The sequence below is a fragment of the Anolis sagrei genome, chromosome 2 (genome assembly GCF_037176765.1).
Source record: "Anolis sagrei isolate rAnoSag1 chromosome 2, rAnoSag1.mat, whole genome shotgun sequence".
NCBI lineage: Eukaryota > Metazoa > Chordata > Lepidosauria > Squamata > Dactyloidae > Anolis > Anolis sagrei.
Window position 1 is genome coordinate 7,651,962 of NC_090022.1, and position 17,480 is coordinate 7,669,441.

The window sequence follows — 17,480 nt, forward strand, 5'->3', positions numbered from 1 at the left end:
GGCTCAGGTTGCATTGCAGCAGGTGGTCAGTGGTTTGCTCTTCTCCACACTCGCATGTCGTGGATTCCACTTTGTGGCCCCATTTCTGAAGGTTGGCTCTGCATCTCGTGGTGCCAGAGCGCAGTCTGTTCGGCGCCTTCCAAGTCACCCAGTTTTCTGTGTGCCCAGGGGGGAGTCTCTCGTTTGGTATCAGCCACTGATTGAGGTTCTGGGTTTGAGCCTGCCACTTTTGGACTCTTGCTTGCTGGGGTGTTCCAGCGAGTGTCTCTGTAGATCTTAGAAAACTAATTATTGATTTAAGTCGTTGACATGCTGGTTGAAACCCAAACAAGCACGTCAACGACTTAAATCAAGAAATAGTTTTCTAAGATTTACAGAGACACTAATAAACTAATAAATAGCAGGGTTTCACCACTTGGTATCCTCTACTAAAGATTTACCAATGTTGCCAACAATATCTTCAAGACTTAATGTCCGTAGCCCTTAGAAAAGCATTTACAGCCCTGTGCTTTCAAACAATTATTTATTATTTATTTATTTACTGTATTTGTATACCACCCCTCTCAGCCTTCAGGCGACTCGAGGCAGTTTACAAAGCAAATTCAATGCCACAAAAAAACACAATTACAATATAAAAACATTAATATCAATAAAATCATAACAACAACAATATGCCATCAGGCTTGTTGGAGGGATGATATAGAGCAGTGGTTCTCAACCTGGGGTCCCCAGATGTTTTTGGCCTACAACTGCCAGAAATCCCGGCCAGTTAACCAGCTGTTAGGATTTCTGGGAGTTGAAGGCTAACAACATCTGGGGACCCCAGGTTGAGAACCACTGATATAGAGGGATCCCTCATGCCCAACATCTTTGTATTTGAAGGTCCAAGGAAAGAGAGGATTTAATGCACCATGTTACATTGCTCTTTGTATAATGACCCTCGAAACAATTTTCCGAGTCCTTTTGGAAGAAAGGACATCATGGCAATGCTCAGCAGTTATTGTTAGCGCTAGCAGAAGTATCCCAGAAGCTCAGAATAATGGACTCTGGAGTCACTGGTAAAAAGCAGGTTTCAGCTTTACTTGAGCAGTTCATAAATCCAACACACACCATCAGCGAGTAGACATGAAGAAACAACAAAGTGAAAGAGATAGGCACTAAAGACAAACCGCAGCTGGAAAGGAGTTATATTTTCATTCACTGGACCAAATTTGGCACAAATACGCTCAAATTTGAGTACTGATGGGATTGAGGGGGGATTGATTTTGTCATTTGGGAATTGCAGTTGTTGGGATTTATAGTTCACCTACAATCAAAGAGCATTCTGAACTTCATCAACAATGGAATTGAACCAAACTTGGCACACAGAAAACACTGGAAGTGTTTGGTGGGCACTGACCTTGTGTTTTGGAGTTGTAGTTCACCTACATCCAGAGAGCACTGTGGACTCAAACAATGATGGACCAAATTGGCATGAATACTCAATATGCCTAAATGTGATTAGTGGTGGAGTTTGGGGAAAATAGACCTTGACATTTGGGAGTTGTAGTTCCTGGGATTTATATTTCACCCACAATCAAAGAACATTCTGAACCCCACCAATTATAGAATTGGGCCAAACTTCCCACACAGAACCCCACATGACCAACAGAAAATACTGTGTTACCTAATGGTCTTTGGCGACCCGTCTGATACACCCTCGCGACCCCCACAGGGGCCCCGACCCCCAGGTTGAGAAACCCTGCTCTAGGGAGATGGTGGCAGGCTACAAATAAAAATTATTATTTTTAATATTATTATTTCTCTCCAGGAGAGTTTTGAGACCTGATTTGCGGACACAACTCTTCCCATTCTTTGAGCATTTAGAGCAGTGATTTTCAACCTGTGGGTCCCCAGGTGTTTTGGCCTACAACTCTCAGAAATTCCAGTCAATTTACCAGATTTCTGGGAGTTGAAGGCCAAAACATCTGTGGACCCACAGGTTGAGAACCACTGATTTAGAGGCTTTTCTTCACTGAGATTAATGTGAAGCTCAAGGGGATTTTTCTCCTGAACGAAGTCTTTACCACACTCCAGGCACTTCCATGGTTTCTTTCCTGTTTGGGTTTTTTACTACTTCGTGAGGCTCGTTGTGCAACTCAACCCTTTCCAAAATGCAGGAATATGTATGATCTCTCATTGAATAATCGTTACTGTAGTCTTTGGGGATTGATGTGCAGTTCAAAGTCTTATCGGATTCCAGGCTTTTGGACTTCTCCTTATGTGTGTTTTTTGGTGGGCCTTGAGACTTGCTCACCAATGGAAGCTCTTCCCTCATTCTGGACATGTCTTTGGTTTTGTCTTCTATGGGACTCTCCTGGACATTTCTGAGGTATGATCTGTAGCTAAAACTCTTCCCACTCTCTCCTGTATGACTCTTCTGGTGAGCTGCAAGAACAGCTTTAAGAGTATAACTCTTCCCGCACTCCAGGCATTTGTAGGGTTTCTCTCCTCTGTGACTCATTTCATGTCCAATAAGAGCTCTCTTTTCAGAATAGCCTTTTCCACACTCCAGGCATTTATATGGCTTCTCTCCTGTGTGGATTATTTCATGTCTCTTGAAGTTACTTTTCTCAATGAAACGTTTTCCACACTCCAGGCATTTATATGGCTTCTCTCCCGTGTGGATTTTTTGGTGTTTGTTAAGGAGTCCTTTCTGAGGGAAACATTTTCCACACTCCAGGCATTTATATGGCTTCTCTTCTATGCGGGTGCATTGGTGCAGCTTTAGGGCATTTTCCCAACAGAAACTCTTCCCACACTTCGGACATTTATAGGGTTTCCTTCCATGTTCAAGAAGAATTCTCTTATAAGAAAAACTCTCCCCGCACTCCAGGCATTGGTAGGGTTCCCCTCCTTTGTGACTCATTTCATGTGCAATCAAAGATCTCTTATCAGAAAAACCTTTTCCACACTCCAGGCATTTATAGGGTTTCTCTCCTGTGTGGGTTCTTTCATGCCTATTGAGATTTCCATTTGAAACAAAGCATTTTCCACACTTCAAGCAGTTACCTCTTTTCTCTTCCCTGTGGGTGGTTTGGTGTCTATCTAATTGATCTTTTTCGGTATAGCATTTTCCACATTCCAGGCATTTATGTGGCTTCTCTCCAGTGTGGGTTTTTCGGTGGTTATGGAGGTTCTTTTCTACGAGAAAGCATTTTGCACACTCCAGGCATTTATACGGCTTGCCCACCATTTGGTGTTTCATGTCATGGCTAATGAGACTTCTGTTTGAAACAAAGCCTTTCCCACACTTCAAGCATTTATATGGTTTCTCCTCTGCGTGGGTTATTTGGTGCCTCTGTAGGTTACATTTTTGGGTATAGCATTTTCCACACTCCAGGCATTGATATGGCTTCTCTCCTGTGTGGGTTATTTCATGTATCTTGAGGATTTTTTTATGAAGGAAACATTTTCCACACTCCAGGCATTTATGTGGCTTGTCCACAATTTGGCGTTTCTCATTGTGTGCAGGGTGTATACTAGACACCTCCTGGAAGAAGCCATATTCATAGACAGGACTGTTTCCCATCTCCCTGCATTTGTCTATTGTCTCTTGGATTGTGATTTCCCTGATGTCAGCGGGGCACTGGTTCCTGTTATATCCTTCTGCTTCCATTCCCAGCCTTCCTTCTTCTTCCTCTTTACTTCCCACTGTTTTCAGCCACATTTGATTTGGTGTTCCCTCATTTTCGCTCCCTCGTCCATCACCACCTTGAAAGAAGAAAGACAGAAAGTAAGAAGGCATGAGAAATGGGAAGAATGAAATCAGTCAACTACAGAAATGTTGTGAGAGAAAGGTGAGAATCTAATTGTGAAGAACTTTGCCTCATAAATGTAGCACATCTTTCTGGAACTTGCTGGATGATCATTCCCACCACAGTATAATCTACAGTGGGTGGTGGGGTGCAACATGCAACCTGGCCAGAGTTTTTGGAAAAGGGAGGGAAAAATTGGTTAAAATTAAGAGGAATTTGGGAAAAAGTAAAAAAGAGGGTGCACAGCCTACTGAAGAACTATGTTGCAGCAGACAGCAGCCTGTCTATGATGGCACGTCTGGCACCACTTGTATGTAAATATATAGTTGAATTGTTTGGTTATTTACAGCTGTCTATCAATGTTGTTTTACATCAATTGGCTTGCTCCCCCAGCTCAATTGTTTGGCTCCACCCCTTCTGATCTCTTTCTTCGATAAAGCTACAAGCTGGGTAGATGCAGGGAATGCCGTGGATGTAGCGTACCTGGATTTCAGGAAGGCCTTCGACAAGGTCCCCCATGACCTTCTGGCAAGGAAACTAGTCCAATGTGGGCTAGGCAAAACTACGGTGAGGTGGATCTGTAATTGGTTAAGTGGACGAACACAGAGAGTGCTCACTAATGCTTCCTCTTCATCCTGGAAAGAAGTGACAAGTGGAGTGCCGCAGGGTTCCCCCCTGGGCCCGGTCCTGTTCAACATCTTTATTAATTTATTTTTTATTTATTTTATTTGCTGCATTTGTTGACCGCCATTCTCAGCCCTAGGGCGACTCACGGCGGTGTACAACATATAAAAGACAGTTTACAATAAAGCACGACAAAAAATCAACATATCACTAATACACACTAATATAATTACGCTAAAATAATCCGCTCCGTCTTATCGTACAATCATAACCAAACTCATAATCCATATTCCGTTCCGGTTGTCATTACCAGTTAATGTACACTCAGTTAAATGCCTTCTCAAATAGCCATGTCTTTAGGCTCTTACGAAAAGACATAAGGGAGGGCGCCTGCCTGATGTCAACAGGGAGGGTGTTCCACAGCCGGGGGGCCACCACCGAGAAGGCCCTCTCTCTCGTCCCCGCCAGACGTGCCTGTGAAGCAGGCGGGATCGAGAGAAGGGCCTCCCCAGACGATCTCAAGGCCCTCGTGGGCTCATAGGCCGAGATGCGGTCCGAAAGGTATTTTGGGCCGGAACCGTTTAGAGCTTTGTAGGATAACACCAGCACCTTAAATTGGGCCCGGTAGCATATCGGCAGCCAGTGGAGCTGGAACAACAAGGGCGTTGTATGCTCCCTGCGTCCCGCTCCTGTTAGTAACATGGCTGCCGCGCGCTGGACTAGCTGAAGCTTCCGGGCCGTCTTCAAGGGCAGCCCCACGTAGAGAGCGTTGCAGTAGTCAAGGCAGGATGTGACCAGAGCGTGTACCACCGTGGCCAAGTCAGACTTCCCGAGGTACGGGCGCAGCTGCCGCACGAGCCTAAGCTGTGCAAATGCTCCCCTGGTCACCGCTGAAACCTGGGGGTCCAGGCTCAACGATGAATCCAGGATCACACCCAAGCTGCGAACCTGCGCCTTCAAGGGGAGTGCGACCCCGTCCAGCACAGGCTGTAACCCTATACCCTGTTCAGCCTTACGACTGACCAGGAGTACCTTAATGACTTAGATGAAGGGCTAGAAGGCATGATCATCAAGTTTGCAGACGACACCAAATTGGGAGGGATAGCCAATAGTCCAGAGGACAGGAGCAGAATTCAAAACGATCTTGACAGATTAGAGAGATGGGCCAAAACTAACAAAATGAAGTCCAGTGGTTTTTGAGTTATATTAATCCCACAAATGAACATTACATTTTTATTTATATAGATATACTGTGGTTGAGGAGGAAGGGTGGGGAAAATAGAATTTACACCAGTGTAAATTAGCATAATGTATTTATTATTTGTTGAATTACTCAGGATTTATACATGTAACACTTGGAATTTGGCTTGTTGATTTGTGTTTATAGCATAATAATATATGTTAAAAAATTAAAATTAAAAAAAGCAACATGCAAGCTGAAAATACAATGAGCCACCCTACTAAAACCAAGAGGCTGAGGGATACTTACTGTCATGTGTTCTGCAGTTGATGGTTGGCGATGGAAGGGTTAATGTATTAGTTCTAGAGGGTTTGGTAATCTGTAAGTGGGAGTTAATGGGTGAAAGCAACTAGGGGTGGAGGTGTGCAGGAGATGGGTTGCAACTGGGTGTTACTGGATTTAAGGAGCTAACCTTGAGACTGATTTTTTGGGAGAAAAGTATGTTGTATTTTGGTGGTGGATGCTGTTGGTTTTCCCCCCCAGGTCTGTTGGATTTTTCGGTATCCTGACTTGTCTCCTGTAATCTTGGAATCCTGGAACCTTGAACTTTTGGACTGGCTTTTGACTACGATATAAACTCTTGACCCCTGGACTTTGTTTATTGAACTCTTGGCATGTGACCATTGGACTGGACCCTTTTGGCTACTAAGTTATTTTTGCTATCAGTTTTTGTTTATTCTGTAGCTGAGTGCTATCTTTGTGTTTTATATTTTGGACTATAAAAACAGCCAGCAAGTAATTGCTGTTTCAATGAAACTGTTTGATAAAACTGGGATTTTGATTTAACCTAAATAAAGCAGAGCTCTGGCAACGTGACACTTACCCAGAGAAGCCACCATGCTATAATTTTCTTCCATGACCTCCCAGTGGAGGGCCCTTTGATCCGGATCCAGTAAGGCCCACTCCTCCACACTGAAATGTACAGCCACGTCCTCAAATGTCACGTCCTCAAAAAAGAAAGTTGGACACACAAATCATTAGTCTTTCTTCAACTGCTAAGAACACAGACATGTGCTTTTCATCTCAAGAACAGACAAGCATTCTGAGCTCTGAAGATGACCTGGGAAGGAATCCCACTGGAGTATTGCAGCGCACCCAAATACCTGGGAGTCACTCTGGACTGTGCTCTGACCTACAAGAAGCACTGCCTGAACATCAAGCAAAAAGTGGGTGCTAGAAACAATATCATACGAAAGCTGACTGGCACAACCTGGGGATCACAACCAGATACAGTGAAGACATCTGCCCTTGCGCTATGCTACTCTGCTGCTGAGTATGCATGCCCAGTGTGGAACACATCTCACCACACTAAAACAGTGGATGTGGCTCTTAAGGAGACATGCCGCATTATCACGGGGTGTCTGCGCCCTATACCACTGGAGAAATTACACAGTTTAGCCAGTATTGCACCTGACATCCGCTGGGAAGTAGCAGCCAATAGTGAAAGGACCACGGCAGTGACATCTCCAGCTCATCACCTGTTTGGGTATCAACCAGCATGTCAACGACTTAAATCAAGAAATAGTTTTCTAAGATCTACAGAGACACTCGCTGCAACACCTCAGCAAGCGAGAGTCCAAAAGTGGCAGGCTCAAACCCAGAACCTCAATCAATGGCTGATACCAAATGAGAGACTCCCCCTTGGGCACACAGAAAACTGGGTGACTTGGAAGGTGCTGAACAGACTGTGCTCTAGCACCACAAGATGCAGAGCCAACCTTAAGAAATGGGGTCAGAAAGTGGAATCCACGACATGCGAGTGTGGAGAAGAACAAACCACTGACCACCTACTTGAATGCAACCTGAGCCCTGCCAAATGCACAAGGGAGGACCTCCTTGCAGCAACACCAGAGGCACTCCAAGTGGCCAGATACTGGTCAAAGGACATCTAATCAACTACCAAGCTTGCAAACTCTGTTTTGTCTAGGTTCTTGTGGGTTTTTTCGGGCTATAGAGCCATGTTCTAGAGGCATTTCTCCTGACGTTTCGCCTGCATCTATGGCAAGCATCCTCAGAGGTTGTGAGGTCTGTTGGAAGTAGGAAAAATGGGTTTATATATCTGTGGAATGGCTGGGGTGGGGCAAGGAGCTCTTCCCTGCTGCAGTTAGGTGTGAATGTTTAGCTGATCACCTTCATTAGCATTTGAAGGCCTGCCTGAGTCTGGGAAAATCTGTTGCTTGGAGGTGTTAATCTGTGCCTGGTTTTTTCCTCTCTGTTGTTTAGCTGTTATAATTTTAGAGTTTTTTAATACTGGTAGCCAGATTTTGTTCATTTTCATGGTCTCTTCCTTTCTGTTGAAATTGTCCAATTTAAACATTCACACCTAACTGCAGCAGGGAAGAGCTCCTTGCCCCACCCCAGCCATTCCACAGATATATAAACCCATTTTTCCTACTTCCAACAGACCTTCTCAACCTCTGAGGATGCTTGCCATAGATGCAGGCGAAACGTCAGGAGAAATGCCTCTAGAACATGGCTCTATAGCCCTAAAAACCCCACAAGAACCTAGTGATTCCAGCCATGAAAGCCTTCGACAATACATCTGTTTTGTCTGTTTGTTAAAAATTTGTTAAAAATGTAATACAATTTTCTGGTTGATACTGACATGATAAATAAATAAATAAAAACTGCTAAGAAGAATCCTGATGCATTAAAACTCTCAATACAGAATTCCAAGAGATAACTTTGAGGAGTAGCCACTCCAACTTTCCTGAGCTAGGTCTTCTAAAAATGTGAGAATCATCATGATGGTAAGGGAGGTCATTCAGTCCCCTGCAATTGTTGTTCGTGCTCTTGTCTGAAGATGTGGAAATCTAGACTTGTAGCAAGTGTTCTTAGAGGCCCACGTATCACATATTAGAGAGGAAGAGCTTGTCTCGGTCTCAGGAGAATCACCCAGGGACTCTCTCTGAGGAGAAGGTCACTCTGCACACACAGGAGGTAGAGTGTTGGAGGAATATTACACACAGAAGGAGAAGGGCCAGGATTGGGAACTACATTCATTAATTCAAAGTTCTTTCCAGCATCAATGACGATGGAGAACAAAACCTTTTCCTGTGCTATCCAACGCTAGACTCTCTCTCTCAATGTTTGTCTGTGAGGACCTCATAACTCACAAACCTTCTCTGTGGTGGCCCCTTGGCTCTGGAATTTGCTCCCCAGAGAAATTAGGCAAGTTCCACCCTGGCAGTCTTCAGGAAGAGTCTGAAAACTTGACTGTTCCAGTGTACCTTCAATGAATGAACAACAATCCTTGACCTTGACCAAGCCCTGCATAAAATGCCCTCGGAAGCACTTTATTCTATCCCCTAGTGCAATTAAACCCCATTTTTTGTCCCATCTGATCCTCCTTTCTCACCCAGTGTTTTTAAACTTTTAATTCGTATAAAGAAGCTAGTAAAATCTGGGCAAGATAATGCTACTGAGGCGGATTTGTAATTATTATTATTTTCATGTTGATGTTGTTTTTCCTATTTTTATCCCTGTTGGGGAATTAAGACAGTTTACAGCAGATTAAAACAGCTCTAGTCAAACATTCACAAATCCAGAAGTTAAAAAAGCAAATGAGCTATCAAAAAATAAAACTAGGAAAAATGGTAAACTCACAATACAGCAAAAATACAAGATCTTATGCGTCCTATGAGCCCTGTTCCAACCAAACCATATCTTCTCCAAGACCTGCTGGAATAGAAACCTTTCTTCTATTTGGAGAAAGAAGCCCTAGGGGCAGGTGGGCGGATGCACAGCAGTCTCCTTTCTTTGGGAAGGGAGTTCTGCATCCTGAGAGAACCCACCGAGAAGTCACCTCCCTTGTGGTTCCTCCATATCACACAACTAGGTTGATCTACTGAAGGTTTGAACAGGGGGTTTGGTTCAAGGTGGAAAGCACTAAGTCAGTGTTTCTCAACCTTCCTAATGCAGCGACCCCTTAATACAGTCCTTCATGTTGTGGTGACCCCCAACCATAATATTGTTTTCATTGCTACTTCATAACAGTCATTTTACTACTGTTATAAATCATAATGAAAATATCTGATATGCAGGATGCATTTTCATTCACTGGACCAAACCGGGCACAAATACCCAATACACCCAAATGTGAATGCTAGTGGGGTTGGGGGAGCATTGATTTTGTAATTTGGGAGTTGTAGTTGCTAGGATTTATAGTTCACCTATAATCAAAGAACATTCTGAACTCCACCAGCGATTGATTTGAACCAAACTTGGCTCACATGACCAATGGAAAACACTGGAAGGGTTTGATGGGCTCCCAAACCTTGAGTTTGGGAGTTGTAGTTCACCTATATCCAGAGAGCACTGTGGACTCATGCAATGGTGGATCTGGAATAAACTTGGCACGAATACTCAATATGCCCAAATGTGAACACTGGTGGAGTCTGGGGAAAATAGATCTTGACATTTGGGAGTTGTAGTTGCTGGGACTTATAGTTCATTACAATCAAATAACATTCTGAACTCCACCAACGACAGAATTGCCTCAAACTTCCCACATGGAATCCCCATGACCATCAGAAAATACTGTGTTTTCTTATGGTCTTTGGCGACCCCTCTGACACCCCCTCGCGACCCCCTCAGGGGTCCCGACCCCCAGGTTGAGAAACACTGCACTAAGTGGACCTAGTGGAATAGGAAGGCCTCAGAGAACAGCATCCTGAGATTATTGGAGGAAGCAACCTTCTCAAGCCTCCTCTACATGATGCCTGTCTGTTTAAGAATGTGTCGTTTTATAACCTGAAGTATATGTCTTAATTAATTTGCAGTTTTCTTATCTCTATATACATAAAGCAGTGGTAGGGGTTGCAGGTCACGTGAATGACTCAGTGACAGTTTAGATGGTGGTTGGTGGTGGTAGGCCTACCAGTTGGTGATGGAAGGGTTAATGTAAGTCTTAGTTCTAAAGGGATCTCTTAAAAGGAAACAGCAGTGGAACTCTCTGCCCCGGAGTGTGGTGGAGGCTCCTTCTTTGGAAGCTTTTAAACAGAGGATGGATGGCCATCTGTCGGGGGTGCTTTGAATGCAATTTTCCTGCTTCTTGGCAGAATGGGGTTGGACTGGATGGCCCACGAGATCTCTTCCAACTCTAGGATTCTATGATTCTCTGGGCAGAAACTGAAAACAAACCAGTGAAAGAACCTTTCCAGCCACATGACATAGCCTTGGGCAATTCCAGAATTATCTCCACTTTGTTTCTACTTCTATCTTTTACCTGATCCCGTTCCATGGAGGCCATTTCTCCTGCTTCACAGAGAGATGAGCTATGGCGGCTTCCCAGCATCCTTGGTTCCTCCTCTGTGAAAGGAAGGAAAGGGAACTTTAACAACTAGCAATGTTTCATCTGGCATAAGCATTCATTCAATGCAGCCAGTTTCATGCAAGACCATCATGCACCTAGATATTCCAATAACTATTCTTGGAAATGTTCTAACAATCTAGCTGTTGAAGACAAGTCTTACTGGACCGTATATTTAGGGCAGGGGTCCTCAAACTAAGGCCGGGGGCCAGATATTGCCCTCCAAAGTCATTTACCCGGCCCTCGCTCAGGGTCAACCTAAGTCTGAAGCGACTTGAAAGCACACACCAACAACAACAACAACAACACTATCTCATCACCCAAAAGCAGGCTTACACTCATTTATTTATTTATTTACAGCTTTTATATTCCGCCCTTCTCACCCCGCAGGGGACTCAGGATGGATTACAGTGTACACATATATGGCAAACATTCAATGCCAATTTTTGACATACAAACATATAGACATACACAGAAGCTATTTAACTTTTTTTCTGGCCACCAGGGGAGCTGTCACTTTCATCGTCCATCTGCGACGCTGACGAAGCACTTCCGCATTCCCCGCATGCTTCCCCGCTGGAATGCTTTGCTGGAGTCTTCTTTATGGCCTCATAAATCAGTTAATTTAGCCTCCCCACACTTTAAGGTGGTACCTTATTTTCCTACTTGATAGATGCAACTGTCCTTCGGGTTGCAAAGGTCGACAACAGGCTACACACAATTGGTTGGAAACCCACTCCAACCCAGGCTGGCTTCAAACTCATGACCTTTTGGTCAGAGTGATCTTAATGCAGCTGACACTCAGCCAGCTGCGCCACAATCCTGGTGCTTCCCGCTGAAATAATAATAAGTTTATATTTGTTACAATTGTTTTTTATTTTAATTACTGTATTGTTTTTAAGTATTTTTGCACTACAAATGAGATATGTGCAGTGTGCATAGGAATTGATTCATGTTTCTTTCAAATTATAATCCAGCCCTCCAACAATTTGGGGGACTGTGACCTGGCTCTCTGTTCAAAACGTTTGAGGACCCCTGATTTAGGGGATCCTTGAGAGCAAGGACCAAGCAAAAGGGAGGCCTCTCACCTGGTGGACCAGCGTTTGTGTCCTCCTCCTCCAGCTTGATCCACCTGGAAGGGAAGCCCTGGCTGATATCCAATGGGGCCTCCTGGGCCTGAAGGACGTCTCTCTCCTGCCGCTCTTCCTGAAGCACCTTCTCTTCTTCCGCCCAACTCAGGAGGAATCCTTCAGCCAAGGCTACGGCCTGGGAACTGGTCTCTGCCCCACATTCCCTCACCCAGCGCTCCATCTCTGCAGGAAGGACGGCCAGGAACTGCTCCAGGATCACCAGGTCCAACATCTCTGCCTTTGTATGTTCCTCAGGCTTCAGCCACAGGCGGCAGAGAGAGTGGAGGCGGTTGCAGACCTCTCGGGGACCCAAGGCCTCCTCATAGTGGAAATGCTGGAAGCATTGGCCCTGAAGGTCTGGACTGAAGGCCTTCTTCTCCAGGACATCCTGACCCATTCTGCCTGGGAACCCAACACTTCTCCTGCCCCACATTTCATTGGGCTCTCTTTCTCCTTCAGGGCTTATCTGGTTTGGCTCTTCCATCTTCACTGTGGGCTCCATCAGGATGAAAGAACCTCTTCCCTTCTCCATCTGAAGATGTCATGAAGCAAAATATTGTCAAAGGTTTTCATGGCTGGTATCACTGGGTTGTTGTAGGTTTTTCGGGCTATATGGCCATGTTCTAGAAGCACTCTCTCCTGATGTTTTGCCTGCATCTATGGCAGACATCCTCAGAGCTTGTGAGGACCTCACAACCTCTGAGGATGCCTGCCATAGATGAAGGCAAAACGTCAGGAGGGAATGCTTCTGGAACATGGCCATATAGTCCGAAAAACCTGCAACAACTCATGAAGCAAAGTCTGTGCAAGTCAAAGGGGAGGTGAAGGCCAGATCAATGATCCACTACTGTGAAGTGGAAAGAAGTCCTTACAACCCATTTTCGTGTTGTGGTTGTATGGCTTCCCTGTAAAAAAAGCAGAGCCTTGGCATCTTAGAGCAAACTTCATGAAGTAACTAATGCAAGATTATCCACTTAGGCAGAAAAAAATGAAATGTAAAGATACAGAATGGGGGACAATGCCTGGCTCGAGAGCAGTACGTGTGAAAAAGATCTTGGAGTCCTCCTGGACAACCAGTTAAGCATGAGCCAGGAATGTGATGCGGCAGTTAAAAAAGCCAATGGGATTTTGGCCTGCATCAAGAGGAGCATAGTGTCTAGGTCCAGGGAAGTCATGCTCCCCATGCTCTATTCTGCTTTGGTTAGACCACACCTGGAATATTGTGTCCAATTCTGGGCACCACAATTCAAGAGAGATATCGACAAGCTGGAATGTGTCCAGAGAAGGGCGACTACAATGATCCAGGGTCTACAGAACAAGCCCTATGAGGAGCGGCTTAAAGAGCTGGGGCATGTTTAGCCTGAAGAAGAGAAGGCTGAGAGGAGACATGATAGCCATGTATAAATATGTGAGAGGAAGTCATAGGGAGGAGGGAGCAAGCTTGTTTTCTGCTTCCTTGGAGACTAGGACACAATGGAGCAATGGCTTCAAAGTACAACAAAGGAGATTCCACCTGAACATTAGGAAGAACTTTCTGATTGTGAGAGCTGTTCAGCAGTGGAACTCTCTGCCCCGGAGTGTGGTAGAGGCTCCTTCTTTGGAAGCTTTGAAACAGAGGCTGGATGGCCATCTGTCAGGGGTGATTTGAATGCAGTATTCATGCTTCTTGGCAGAATGGGGTTGGACTGGATGGCCCATGAGGTCTCTTCCAACTCTTTGATTCTATGATTCTAGGGATCCCCCAAATAATTATTATATATTATTATAGGGAGGAGGGAGCAAGCTTGTCTTCTGCTTCCCTGGAGACTAGGATGCAATGGAACAATGGCTTCAAACTACAAGAAAGGAGATTCCACCTGAACATGAGGAAGAACTTCCTGTGAGAGAGTGCTGTTCAGCAGTGGAACTCTCTGCCCCAGAGTGTGGTGGAGGCTCCTTCTTTGGAGGCTTTGAAACAGAGGCTGGATGGCCATCTGTTGGGGGTGCTTTGAATGTGATTTTCCTGCTTCTTGGCAGAATGGGGTTGGACTGGATGGCCCATGAGGTCTCTCCCAACTCTTCCTCTCCCTCTTCCTTCTCCCTTCCTTTCCCTTCTTTCCCTCCAAGCTGAGTAAGGAAGAGAGGGGTCTTCTCACCTCTGCTCCCCTCCAGAACTGAGGCTTCCCTAAGATGGGGAAAAGGAGGCCTCACCGCATGGCCCTGAAAAGGAAGAGGTGGGGAAAGGAATTGGACCAGTTCCTGTCTCTGCAACTTTTCTCCTGGGAAAAGTTTTGCTGCTGCTGGGGGCGGGGACTGTCCTACCCGGACACGCCCCCTTTCCCCTCCCTCCCCTTGGGATCCCACCCTTTGGCCCTTCCTGCCCTTCTTGCCCATTTTGGGCCCTAAACACCTACAAGAAGCTCTGCCTCTCATTGAACACTGAGAAAACCAAAGTCCCCTTCCAGCAGTCACCAGCCAATCCCTCTCCAATGCCAGAAATACAGCTTAATGGTGTAACATTAGAAAATGTGGACCATTTCCACTCCCTTGGCAGCCACCTCTCCACAAATACAACACCGCCTGAGCTCTGCGAGTGCAGCATTTTTCCGAATGAAGCAGAGAGTGTTTGAGGACTGGGACATCCGTAGGGAGACCAAGGGGGTTGTTTATAAAGCTACTAGCTGTACCCGCCATGCTTTGCTGTGGCCAACCTTCCCTCTTTCTCTCCTTCTTTCCCTCCTTCCTTCACTCCCTCTTTCCTCCTTCTTTCCCGTCTTTCCTTCTCTTCTTCCTTCCTTCCCCCTTTTTCTTTCTCTTCTGCTGTCTCTCTTTTCTTCCTTCTTTCCTTCTTTCCTTCCTTCCCTCTTTCTCTATATCTTCCCCCCTTCCTTCGCTCCCTTTCCTTCCTTCTTTCCCTTTTTTCTTTCCTTCTCTCCTTCCCTCCTTCTCTAACTTTCCTTCCTCCCCGCTTTTTCTTTTCCTCCTTCTTTCTTTCCTTTCTTCCTTCTCTACCTCTTTCCTTCCTTCATTCTGTCTTTGCTTCCATGTTTCTTTCTCCCTTTCCTTCTTTTCTTTCCCTTTTTTCTCCCCTTCCCTCCCTCTTTCTTCCCTTTTTTCTGTATTGTCTTTAGCTTTCTGGGGCTTTTTAAGTCCCTTCAGCCGTGTTTTCAGTGTTTTTTTGAGTGAAGGACATACATTGGGTTGTTAGGTGTCTTGTGTCCAAATTTGGTGTCAATTCATCCAGTGGTGTCCGAGTTCTGTTAATCCCACAAACGAACATTACTTTTTTATTTATATAGATTGTCCTCTGAACCCTGCTGTGGCAGCCACCTCTCCACAAAAGTCAACACTGACACTGAATTACAACACCGCCTGAGCTCTGCAAGTGCAGCTTTTTTCCAAATGAAGCACAGAGTGTTTGAGGACCGAGACATCCGTAGGGAGACCAAGGTACTTGTTTATAAAGCTATTGTCCAACCCTGCTGCAGCAACCACCTCTCCACAAAAATCAACACTGACACTGAAATACAACACCGCCTGAGCTCTGCGAGTGCAGCTTTTTTCCAAATGAAGCAGAGAGTGTTTGAGGATCGAGACATCCGTAGGGAGACCAAGGGGCTTGTTTATGAAGCTATTGTCCTCCCCACCCTGCTGTGGCAGCCACCTCTCCACAAAAGTCAACACTGACACTGAAATACAATACCGCCTGAGCTCTGCAAGTGCAGCATTCTTCCGAATGAAGTAGAGAGCGTTTGATGACCGGGACATCCATAGGGAGACCAAGGGGCTTGTTTATAAAGCTGTTGTCCTCCCAACCCTGCTGTGGCAGCCACCTCTCCACAAAAGTCAACATTGACACTGAAATACAACACCGCCTGAGCTCTGCAAGTGCAGCTTCTTTCCGAATGAAGCAGAGAGTGTTTGAGGACCAGGACATCCGTAGGGAGACCAAGGTACTTGTTTATAAAGCTATTGTCCTTCCAACCCTGCTGTGGCAGCCACCTCTCCACAAAAGTCAACATTGACACTGAAATACAACACTGCCTGAGCTCTGCGAGTGCAGCTTTTTTCCGAATGAAGCACAGAGTGTTTGAGGACCGGGACATCCGTAGGGAGACCAAGGGGCTCCCAACCCTGCTGTCCTCCCAACCCTGCTGTAGAGAGGTCTCCACAAAAGTCAACACTGACACTGAAATACAACACCGCCAGAGCTCTGCGAGTGCAGCTTTTTTCCGAATGAAGCAGAGAGTGTTTGAGGACCAGGACATCCGTAGGGAGACCAAGGTACTTGTTTATAAAGCTATTGTCCTCCCAACCCTGCTGTGGCAGCCACCTCTCCACAAAAGTCAACACTGACACTGAATTACAACACCGCCTGAGCTCTGCGAGTGCAGCTTTTTTCCGAATGAAGCACAGAGTGTTTGAGGACCGGGACATCCATAGGGAGACCAAGGGGCTTGTTTATAAAGCTATTGTCCTCCCAACCCTGCTGTGGCAGCCACCTCTCCACAAAAGTGAACATTGACACTGAAATACAACACCGCCTGAGCTCTGCAAGTGCAGCTTTTTTCCAAATGAAGCAGAGATGTTTGAGGACTGAGACATCAGTAGGGAGACCAAGGTGCTTGTTTATAAAGCTATGGTCCTCCCAACTCTGCTGTGGCAGCCACCTCTCCACAAAAGTAAACATTGACACTGAAATACAACACCGCCTGAGCTCTGCGAGTGCAGCATTCTTCCAAATAAAGCAGAGAGTTTGAGGACCAGGACATCCGTAGGGATATCAAGGTGCTTGTTTATGAAGCTATTGTCCTCCCAACCCTACTGTGGTAGCCACCTCTCCACAAAAGTCAACACTGACACTGAAATACAACACCGCCTGAGCTCTGCGAGTGCAGCATTCTTCCAAATAAAGCAGAGAGTTTGAGGACCAGGACATCCGTAGGGATATCAAGGTGCTTGTTTATAAAGCTATTGTCCTCCCAACCCTGTTGTGGCAGCCACCTCTCCACCAAAATCAACACTGACACTGAATTACAACACCGCCTGAGCTCTGCGAGTGCAGTTTTTTTCCGAATGAAGCAGAGATGTTTGAGGATCAGGACATCCATAGGAAGACCAAGGGGCTTGTTTATAAAGCTATTGCCCTCCCAACCCTGCTATATGCCTATGAAATGTGGACTATGTACAGATGTCACATGCAACTCCTGGAACGATTCCATCATGTCCTCCCTACCCGCTTTACGCCTGCGAGATGTGACATGTAACTCCTGAAACGATCCCATCAGCGCTGCCTCCGGAAAATCCTGCAAATCTCTTTGGGAGACAAGTGGACAAATGTCAGCGTGCTGGAAGAAGCAAAGACCACCAGTATTGAAGCGATGGTCCTCCGTCATCAA

General features: G+C 45.6%; 1 protein-coding gene across 1 annotated transcript; it reads right to left on the reverse strand.

Annotated features, from left to right (window-relative positions):
- Positions 1 to 1,059: 1,059 nt before the first annotated feature.
- LOC137096329 (zinc finger protein 879-like) lies at positions 1,060 to 12,736 on the reverse strand. Its single transcript, XM_067465485.1, has 4 exons — positions 12,061 to 12,736; positions 10,889 to 10,971; positions 6,485 to 6,608; positions 1,060 to 3,753 (listed from the first exon to the last, which is right to left on the reverse strand). Exons 1-4 carry the CDS (start codon positions 12,632 to 12,634, stop codon positions 2,063 to 2,065), a joined length of 2,472 nt encoding a protein of 823 aa, XP_067321586.1. The 5' UTR covers positions 12,635 to 12,736; the 3' UTR covers positions 1,060 to 2,062.
- Positions 12,737 to 17,480: the final 4,744 nt, after the last annotated feature.